Source organism: Octopus sinensis, linkage group LG13 (genome assembly GCF_006345805.1).
Source record: "Octopus sinensis linkage group LG13, ASM634580v1, whole genome shotgun sequence".
Classification (NCBI taxonomy): Eukaryota; Metazoa; Mollusca; class Cephalopoda; order Octopoda; family Octopodidae; genus Octopus; species Octopus sinensis.
The window spans coordinates 56,266,289-56,277,630 of NC_043009.1; the positions used below are offsets into that span (position 1 = coordinate 56,266,289).

General features: G+C 36.4%; 1 protein-coding gene across 1 annotated transcript; it reads right to left on the reverse strand.

The window, feature by feature from the left end:
- Positions 1 to 4,686: 4,686 nt before the first annotated feature.
- On the reverse strand, positions 4,687 to 11,213 carry LOC115218446 (mediator of RNA polymerase II transcription subunit 7). The gene is made up of 3 exons (XM_029788267.2): positions 11,023 to 11,213; positions 7,224 to 7,343; positions 4,687 to 5,416 (listed from the first exon to the last, which is right to left on the reverse strand). Exons 2-3 carry the CDS (start codon positions 7,338 to 7,340, stop codon positions 4,874 to 4,876), a joined length of 660 nt encoding a protein of 219 aa, XP_029644127.1. The 5' UTR covers positions 7,341 to 7,343; positions 11,023 to 11,213; the 3' UTR covers positions 4,687 to 4,873.
- Between the last annotated feature and the right edge of the window lie 129 nt (positions 11,214 to 11,342).

Sequence of the window (11,342 nt, forward strand, 5' to 3'; positions counted from 1 at the left end):
GCAATTTTCTCTGAAATTCTCATTAACATTCCATTCTGCTGCTGACCACAGACTAGTCATTAACAACACATATTTTATGTGTGTTAACACACATATATCCATCCAACAAACATCCTTGCACCCATGTATCCAATCTGTGTGTGAATGTGAGCTACATTTCTCATTGTAGATTAAAGTATGTGTATATACATATGCATTATGTATATATATGTATGTATGCATTACGTGTGTGTATATATATGTATGTATGCATTATGTGTATATATATATATGTGTGTGTATGTGTATGTATGTATGCATTATGTCTATATACATTTACACACATTCAAACACAAATTGTATATGACAGAAAGAAACAAACTTGTAAAGACACAACAAACTGAAAGTAACATCCAAATATTTACCTTCTTCCTTATATCTGCTCAATGTGGTCCCATTTAATATTCTAAAAAACAAGAAAATATAACTGAAATTTATTTACCTGTCCATGTCCACTCTTTTATTTGCACATGTAATACATATACCTACATCTTATTTAAAAGGAAGATTGTACTTCAGTGCTGTGCATTTTCTAATCCTGTGTCTATTGTTTAAATTATTACCTTAAACTTAGACATTAGCAGACACTATTCTTAGAGAAACTCAAAGGAAATATTCCAGTACATTAACATAAAATCAAAACCACCCACTCATCAGCTACATTAAAAAATGTTGTGAAGAATAATTAGCATTCATTTGTCTGTCATATCATATGATGAACATTGAACATACCTATACATTCTCGCATATAAATGTATGCAAAAACATGCATAGTCTAAAGAAAATTCTAGTCAAAAATTCATTGCATTTAAGAGTTTTGAAACATGTTTTTTTTTTTAATATAATTTTAAAAATTGAATGTATTTTATACAGTTTACCTCCTAACTGTCATCTTCACTCTGAAGGTCTTCATTTGTGGTCCAGTGAACATAAATGCTAAGCAATCTTGATTAAAATGTTCTGAAATGGTCATTTGATAAAATGTTTGCTATTCACATTCTATCAGATATTACTTGCAGCCCTCCATCTTGAAATGATGTGCCTTATGTGAGCCCTGTATCCTTTATATTTACACTTTTACTCTAAATTCATTTATGTTCTCATCCACTGAATGTCAGAAAAAAAAATATAAATAAAGTTTTCAAAAAGAGAAAAATTTGTTGTTGTTGATTATTATCTTACCCACAAGACTAAGAAGTAAACCTGTTTCAAATAAAACTTGAGTACTGAAATGGATTCTATTATCAAAGAACTTCTTCATGCACCACATCTTAAAAATGTGTTGTAGTGAAAATGGCACACCCCTTCCCACATGATAAAGTCAGTAGGAGATCAGTCGTAGAGTTGTTGTATGAATTCTCAGTTGGAGTCAGTGCCAGTTACATGATATACACAAGTTCCAGCCAACACCAGCCTCTCTGTGCCCCCACTTCTGCCTTCCCTTCCAAAAAAAGGTGTATCCACGTCCTACTTCCTCAAGCTGACCATCACCTTATATACAAGTCTCTGAGAGTGCAGCTATATGAATGTTATAGTGGTTCAGCTTGTTAGCAACAAGTGCAGTGCATCTTTCAGGCCTACAATCACTTTTTTTATCCAACAGAGTGCACACATTCCAACATGAAGTGTTTAAGTTTCATCCAGATTTTGTAAATAAAAGTTTGTTTGTTCTTCAAGCGCAGGATGGACATCCATCAATCGCACTAAGCTGACCAGATATAGAAAACCGGCAACTTTTGGTTCACCTTTTCTAGAACATCCCCGGCCTCCAGGTGAGCAGTGCCCTCTAAAATGGAGCTGCTCAGACACCCATGTGCATTTTTTTCCCTATATATATATATCTTATTTTTAGTATATATTTATATAATTTTAGTATATTTTTATTTTATTTTTTATTCGGAAGTCCTGTGGCAATGGGAAGGTGGTGAAGCATGCAGACCTGACGGGTTGGAAGCATGTAGTCAGCGACTTGCACGTAGGTGGCCCATGCTAGATATAAAGACGTCTCCTTGTCACCCAAGACAGCAGTAGGATTCAGTTGCTGCATGGATATATCATCATCATCGTTTAACGTCCGTTCTCCATGCTAGCATGGGTTGGACGGTTCGACCGGGGATCTGGGAAGCCAGAAGGCTGCACCAGGCGCCGGTCTTATCTGGCAATGTTTCTACAGCTGGATGCCCTTCCTAACGCCAACCACTCTGCGAGTGTAGTGGGTGCTTTTTACGTGTCACCTGCACTGGTGCCAGGCGAGGCTGGTATTGGCCACAGTTGGATTGGTGCATTTTACGTGCCACCTGCACGGAAGCCAGTCGAGGCGGCACTGGCTTCGGATGGTGCTTTTTATGTGCCACCAACACGGAAGCCAGTCGAGGCGACGCTGGCATCGGCCACGGGCCACGATTCGGATAGTGCTTTTTACGTATCTCCAGTCCAGGGGTCCTGGCATCTGCCGGGTGCCAGTCATAGGATTGGTTCAATTTCGATTCCGATTTCACTTGCCCCATATTTTAGTATATATATATATATATATATATCATCATCATACACAGGCATACATACATTTAAATGAGGGGTTTCCATACAGTTTCTCAATAGCAAATTTCACCCACAAAACATTAGCCAGCCCAGAAATATAGAAGATACTTGCTCAAGGCACCATGTAGTGCCTCAAGCAAGTATCATCAAATTTCAAGTTTATTCCCACGAGTGAATTGTCGTATGAGCTGCATTAGCTAACAGCTGTTTCTGCTATAAGCTGTAGTGGACACAAAGTTGTATGCCTGAGTATCACCTTATAGCATCATTGGAGCTTCAAATATGAAGGTGATACTCTGGCACTCAACTGAGTATCATATAGCCGAAACAGCTGTAAGCTAATGCAGTTCATAAGATAAGTGTTTATTCCTTTGACATTTCAATTTCTGATATATATATATATATATACACACACACACCTATATATATATATTCTTTTATTTGTTTGTCATTTGACTGCGGCCATGCTGAAGCACCACCTTTAGTTGAACAAATCGGCCCCAGGACTTATTCTTTGTAAGCCTGGTACTTATTCTATCGGTTTCTTTTGCAGAATCGCTAGGTTATGGGGATGTGAACACACCAACATTGGTTGTCAAGCGATGATGGGGGGACAAACACAGACACACATATATATACGACAGGCTTCTTTCAGTTTCTGTCTAACAAATCCACTCACAAGGCTTTGGTCGGCCCGAGGCTATAGTTGAAGACACTTGCCCAAGGTGCCATGCAGTGGGACTGAACCCGGAATTATGTGGTTGGTAAGCAAGCTACTTACCACACAGCCACTCCTGCACCTATGTATATATATATATATATTATGAAATCATAGTTGTGGCCGATACCAGTGCTGTCTGGCTGGCACCCATGCCAGTAGTACATAAAACGCACTGTTCATGGAGGCAGTAATGTCAAGTGGAGTGTGAGCGTGGTCATGGCCAATGCCAGTGGCACATGAAAAAGTAGCCCAGATTCCATAGCATAGTGTAAATAGAGAAATTAATTTCCACACACGAAAAAGTAGCCAGCCTTCACTTGCAAGTGTCATAGCATTATTTCAACCACTTGTAAACTGCTGAACAAAGATGGTACACTAGTCATCTGTTGGCTACGTTATTCCCACCACAGCAGTTAATTGTAAGATTGAATGGAGTAAACATCTCTAGCTTTTTCTGCAAAATGATGTACTCAATAGTGGAAAGAGAGGAGATTATGGAAGCATATGTGAGAACATGAAATTTTTGATTTCAAGTTTCTGGGTAAAAGCTTACCAGCGAAGAGAATGATACAAATGTTGGTTAAGTTGCACAACGCTCCAAAACAAAGAGATCCTACAGTTCGAATGCTGGAAGTTATTCAGGACATTTGCCAAAGGGTTGTTGAAAGTCCAAACGAGTCAACATGTAAATTGGCACAGCAGTCTCACATAAGCAAGAGGTCATGCCAACAAGTATTGAAAAGTCTAAAGCTGAAGCCATATCATTTCACATGTTCACAGCAATTAAAAGTGAATGAGAAAACTAAACGAGTAAATTATTGCACATAGTTTCTGAATAGCAGTTATAAGTGGTCAAAGTAACACAATGACACTTGCACAGAAAGGGCTGGTACTTTTTCATGTGTGAAATTTATTTCTATATTTACACTATGATATGAAACCTGGGCTACTTTCTCATGTGCCGCTTTGTATATCGTCATAGCACTCCGTCGGTTACGACAATGAGGGTCCCAGTTGATACGATCAACGGAACAGCCTGCTCATGAAATTAACATGCAAGTGGCTGAACACTCTACAGACACATGTTACCCTTAATGTAGTTCTCGGGGAGATTCAGTGTGACGAGGCTGGTCCTTTGAAATACAGGTACAACAGAAACAGGAAGAAAGAGTGAGAGAAAGTTGTGGTGAAAGAGTACAGCAGGGTTCGCCACCACCCCTGCCGGAGCCTCATGGACCATAGGTGTTTTCGCTCAATAAACACTCTCAATGCCCAGTCTGGGTTATCAAAACTGTGGTCCTACGACCGCGAGTCCGCTGCCCTAACCACTGGGCCACTGCACCTCCACTTTGTATATAATTTAAAAAGAAAAGTAAAAACAAATAGAATTCAGATAAAATGCACTACATTTTTAATATCGCTTTAAAATATTTAAGTGACTTTAAAATTATTCTCAAGAAAGTTTTAAAAAGACAGTTTCACCATGTCATCAAGAATATTTTTAGAATCATATTTGTGTGTGTGTGTGTGTGTGTGTGTGTGTGAATAAATATGTATTTTGAAAAATATATGTGTCTAACTCAAGTTGTCTACAATGTCACACATTATTTTGTCCAAACCATCACAAGGTTCAATGTCCATTGGTTTACTTTCAGATTTGTCCTTTGCCTGTAGTATTTCACTTGAAGTCATAGCCTTGCATTCCATTGCATCTGCATCAGGCAGAGCTTGTAAAGACTTGAGAATTAGTTCTTTGACACCATCAAGATGTTTTTGAAATTTGTCAGCAATCTCTAATCGTTGGCGTTTTTGATATTCCATCATCATCCGAAGTGTTTCTCGTGCCTGGTGAGGACGGAATTCATTTATTAAATGGTGCATGTGAATAAAAAGCAAGTTCATATCATCCAGTTTTTCTGTACGTTTCGGAGAATCTGGAGCCCGAATGAGAATGTCAAGTAAGTCTAAGAAGTTGATCAAAATTGAATGATTTAATTTTTTCAGTTCTCGTTTGTGGTCGTAGTTCTGTGGGTAAAGGCGTCGGAAACCTTGTGTTTCTAAGGGTCGAATAATCGCATCATCTGCATTAAATGGCACTCCAAACATCATATAACTGTCCTTTAAAAGAAACAAAAAATATATAAAATTAGGTTGATGATAAATAAAATGTGATAAATTCTTTGAAAATAACAATAAAGAAAGGAAATGTCAATTCAGCCATTTTTCCATGTATGTGGTGGATGGAAACTTATCAAAGACAGTATCTCCTGTCCAGAAGCCCTTCTTGTCATTAACTTTTAACTATTTCCAAGTAAGGGCTTGTTCTTTTTTTTTTATTATTCCAGTTGCCATTGAAACTATAAAGAAACTGATTATAATGTTCAAGAAGGAATGTAAACATCACATCATGGTTTTGCTCACAGTGGTAAGTAAAACCATGGAACATCAACACTTATGCATGCAAACACACACACACACTTATAATGTTTGCAACAAAGTGGACTCTGCTGGAGATACCCAGTAACTTTGAATGAATATGAATACATATATATATATATATAGGTGCAGGCATGGCTGTGTGGTTAAGAAGCTCACTTTGCAATCATGTGGTTTGGGGGTTCAGTCCCACTATGCAGCATTTTGAGCAAATGTCTTCTACTACACCTCAGGCTGACCAATGTCTTGTGACTAAATTTAGTAGACAGAAACTGAGTGGAAACCTATCATATATATATGCCTCCTCCCCCTGCTGCTTGGCAATGAATATTGGTTTGTCTATGTTCCCATAACTTAGCAGTTCAGCAAAAGAAATATTGACAGAATAAGTACCAGGCTTAAAAAATAAGAACTGGGGTCGATTTGTTTGACTAAACCCTACAAAGCAGCGTTCTAGCATAGCTGCAGTCCAATGACTGAATCAAGTAAAAGATATGTTTCTTGGAGACATAATGGATAACTTAGACACACAGAGTTGATTAAAAGTAAAATTTTGTTTTTCTCTCTTTTAACTGAGACATCAATTTAAAATACCGAGAAAAGACCTTTAACAGAAACCAGCTAAGGGTCTAAATAATTAACACTTCTGACACCAACCCACCCGAGACCACCCCTAGTTCTATGATACTAACTTCATTTTTTAAAGTGATCTCTGTCACAATCTACCATCAAATACCAGCTTAATAATGACAAAGTATTTTACTAAATTGGCTGTGTAGTAAATTTACTTGCCAACCGCATAGTTGTGTGACTCATTGGGCAAGTTCTACTATAGTCTCAGGCCAACCAAAGCCTTGAGTGAATCTGATAAATGGAGACTGAAAGAAGCCCATCATATATAAATGTATATATCTACATGTGTTTGTCTTTGTGTATGTATTTGTCCCCCATCACTGCTTGACAACTGGTGATAGTGTATTTACATACCCATAACTTAATTTGGCAAAAGAGACCAATAGAATAAGTACTGGGCTTAAAAAGAATAAAGCACTGCAGTTAATTTGTTTGACTATGCTCTTCAAGTGCCCCAGCAGAGCCACAGTCCAATGACTGAAACAAGCAAAAGATAAAAGAAAAGATTGGTTTCAAAATTAATTGAAACAAAAGGAGTTTATTTTAATAGAAATATAACAAAAACACTTCTTTATTCAGGTTCTTTCACGTTTGCATATTTTGATTTTCATTGTAGTTTTCAGATCAAAGTTCAAATAACATATTAACAGGATGACTAGGGTAAATAATACTCAAGTCACCTGCTACTACATGAGAAAATAAACAGTAAAGTGAAAGCAATACGCTGAATGGACTCGCTACAGAAGTATGTTGTTTTTCATATTAGCTATTTAAATATCACTAGAGACTGGTTTTAAATAAACAAGAACAAAAAAAAAAATTTATAAATCTTTGAGAAAAGAAGATAAAATCTTACTTGAATCGGTGGAGGTGGTTGTGGCACTCTACCACGTTTGATGTGATCATCTGTGTACAAGCTGATGTATTGCATTGGAGGCAAAGGGAAAGAACTCACACCCTGTTGTTCAGACATTTCCTATAAAGTGAAATAAAATGTTTTTAAAATAATATATTGGAGCCTGTTGATTTAGCACAGAATCAATAATGTTGCATTTAGTCTTTTATCCATGAGTGTGTAAGCATGCAGATGCAGTGCTTACATTATTATTATAAACATCGTCGTTTTAGCGTCCATTTTTCCAAGACCACATGGGTTGATGGAATTCATTGAGGCAGATTCTCTACAGTCCAATGTCATCATTCATGTTGCCAAACACTGACATATTTCCAAGTAAAGTAATGTTTTCACAGAAGATTGTAAATGAAAAACACCTCTTGTACGATGGCATTTTGATTTTTTTTTTTTTTTTTGCAACTATTACTTAATGCAAACAGTGTGTTTGAGAAGCAAATTTTAACCCTTTAGCATATAAAAAGGCTATATCCAGCCAAAATAATCTCCCAGTATTATCTTCAAACTGGCCAGATCTGACTTATCACACTTACCCTACAATATTAGTCTAAGAGTAAACAATCACATCATTGAAATCTCAAAGTTACAAGGTAATGTATGACCAATTCATATCAATGTGAACAAACAGCATTACATTTGACAGAGAAATCTGAATGTTAAAAGGGTTAAACTACGCAACCACACCTGCAAGCATCTCACACACAACACACATAATAAACTGGAAGAGTAATAAATACTAGAAAGTGTTTAACAGAAGTTAAAATACAACTGACACCGCCATTAATGTTGGTGTAGAGTTTATGATGATATGTCACTCATATTTTGAATTCATCAACATCATCATCGTTTAACATCCGCTTTCCATGCTAACATGGGTTGGACAGTTCAACTGGGGTCTGGGAAGCCAGGAGGCTGCACAAGGCCCAGTCTGATCTGGCAGTGTTTCTAGCGCGTGTAGTGGGTGCTTTTTATGTGCCAGGCGAGGCTGGCAATGGCCACGATCGGTTAGTGCTTTTTACGTGCCAGGGGCACGGAGGCCAGTCGAGGCAGCACTGGCAACGGCCACGTTTGGATGGTTCTCTTATGTGTCACCGGCACTGGTATCACAACTGCAATTGCCATTGATTTTTGATTGATTTCAATTTCATCGATCAAAAATCAATGGAAATTATGATTTATATTATGTATACTGTCACTACAGTTCAGCTCTCATAAGCCCCAATCTTCTTCAGGTGTCTTTTGTTAAACTTGATTGTATCACAGTTTCAAACCTAACCCTTTATTTAAATCTATAGGGGTACCGCGTTCTCATTCCACTCTCTGTGTTTGTGACATATTTTGCTTCAGTTGAATTATGTGAATTACTATAGTACCTTGTCTGAGATTGAACTCGGAACTTCTAGGTGACTATATTGCATTAACCAAAGTCTTCCTCTATTTGATCTACCCCTGCAGATCAAATAAAGGGTTAGGTTTGAAATTGTGAAACAATAACAACTAAATTCAATATAAGACACCTGAAGAAGACTGGAGAATAGAACAGCCAAAATGTAGTGAAAGTAAGGATGAAGATAAGGACACCAGTCCAACTAATATAAGCAGTATATATAAGACAAGAACATCATCACTAATTGAAAGACAGTTAGATCCATCTCAAGGTGCCTGTGAAATTATCGTTGTAGTTTGGTGTTAGCAAGCAAACAATATTGACTCACCTACTTCAAATCGATAAATTGAAAAAGTTGGATAAGTGGGTTCCATATGAACTCATTGAAAATCAGAAACAGCAACGTTTGAAAGCCTGCATTGTGCTACTTTCTCGTCACAAAAATGAATAATTTTTTTATTCGAATTGTAACATGTGATGAGAAATGGTTCCAATACAACAACCGTAAACGTTCAACACAATGGGCTGGACAAAGACGAACCACCAAAACACTGTCCAAAAAGCAAAATTCATCAAAAGAACTTGATGGTGTGTTTGGTGGTCTGGCGCAGGTGTGATCCATTATGATTTCATTAAACCTGGATCATCAATCACGGCCGAAGTATACTGCAGCCAACTGGACCAAATGATGCAGAAACTTAGAAAAAAAAACAGCCTAGATTAGTCAACAGATCCACTACTATTTTATTGCAAGACAACGCCAGACCACACATCGTAAAAATGGCATTGGCGAAACTACAGGAGTTGGAAGTTCTCCATCATACACCATACTCACCTGATCTTGCCCCCACTGACCACCACTTCTTCCAGAATTTGGATAATTTTTGATAGGAAAAAAACTTAATGCTGTAAAACAAGCCTTCCGAGATTTTATCAAGTCTAGATTGCCAGGCTTTTACAGTTCCGGACTGGACAAGCTACCGCTGATATGGCAAGAGTGTTTTGACAATATGGGTGCATACTTTGATGAATAAAACTATTCCTTGTATTTATAAAACATTAGCAAACTTTTTTTTCTTTTCTACAAATTTCATACTTGACGACCTAATATATATATATATATAAAGACAGAGGCACATTCGTATAGGTAAGCCATGTGTATTCCATTAAACCCTTAAGGCGGAGACCCAGCATGGCTGCCGTCCAAAGTAAAAAATAAAATGGCATACGTCATGTCAAAATTAAGGAAGCGAACACTAGGATGTTCTTTCGGTACTACTGAAATACAGAGGTCCCGACGCATCTACATAACCCTAACTAATAGTAAAACAACCCACTAACGGGTGTGCATTGTAAAAACATCGTTACGTAGATGCAGTGGGATCTCTGTATTTAAGTAGTGCCGAAAAGTATTCATTCATTCTAGATTGTGTACATTTTCTGTGTACCATGGAGAATAGGCGACATTTCGTTGGAGATGAAAATAATTTGTTCATTCTATTGAAAGTGAAGGGGTGATTGATTAACTCACATTTTGCATAAGTTTGAACAAGATTTTGATAGAACAATCGATGCGATATCAACATCACTTTACCATGTTTATAGATAATAAAATACCAAAATGACTACAGCTGAGTTTGAGAATGATGCAGTGAACCTGTGAGATAAGTTTTAAGAAGGAAATAAACCAATCCTTATAAGAATTACTCCAGAGTTTTATGACATCTGATTAGAAGAATAAAAATGAGATTTGTTTTTATTTCATTTGGGAAAATATTACAATAAAAGCCAGAAGAAAAAAAAACAATCCAGAGAAGTAACACAATTTACAAAAGTAAGGAAATGATTTTGAAAAAACACAGGAAATCAGTCAATAAATTAAACAAAATAAAGAAGCATGCATAATTTTTATATCGTACATTCTGGTTCCTCTTTAAACATTTTGTTTTTCAGATAACTTAAAAGTATATAAATGTTAAGCGGCGTTAACTACAATTTATGCCTGTTAACCGTCGATTCACTGTTCCTTTATAAATCTCAGATCATTTATGATATTGCATTATTTCTAGTCTCTCATACGATCAAGGCTTCTTGAATAAAAGCTCATGAAGCCGCTTAACATTTCCTGGATACGTTTAAACTGCATACGAAAACAATTTGTCATGCTGTAAATACCAGACATTTAAAACCCAGAAATTTACAGATTTTCATAAGTGGTGCATTTATAAACTGGTGCATTTACATTAATCCGTTTTTATCAATTTTAAAAAACAAAATTACGAGGTTGCTTAAGTTTAATTAATCCAATTAAATTCAATGTGACACAAGGAAAAAGTGAATAACAAAAAAACTTACTAAATCGATGCAGTATAGAGTTCTTTGAGAACTCAGCAATCACCAAATTAAACAAGAAATAATGTGGGTAATAATCTCATTAAATCGATACGAAATATTCAATTCAAAAAATAATTTTAGATCAAATAAAATCACCAGTTAAAGAAAAATAAACAACGATCGCAGATATTCAAGCAGGAACTAGAAAAAGAATGATGTCAGAACTAGCCGAGGAAAAGAAAAATTTTAATCTAAATTCATGCTTTTTAACTATGGAATGGTTATATCTAAAATATTACTTGAATTAAACTCTGGAAAAATATTTCAAAATATTTCAAAAA

Bases quoted from the DNA above. Each gene is read 5' to 3' on its own strand.
- LOC115218446 (XM_029788267.2), bottom strand. From the start codon at position 7,340: ATGTCTGAACAACAGGGTGTGAGTTCTTTCCCTTTGCCTCCAATGCAA. The intron at 5,417-7,223 runs GTAAGATTTTAT...TTTCTTTTAAAG, and splicing joins AACCACCTCCACCGATTCAA to GACAGTTATATGATGTTTGG.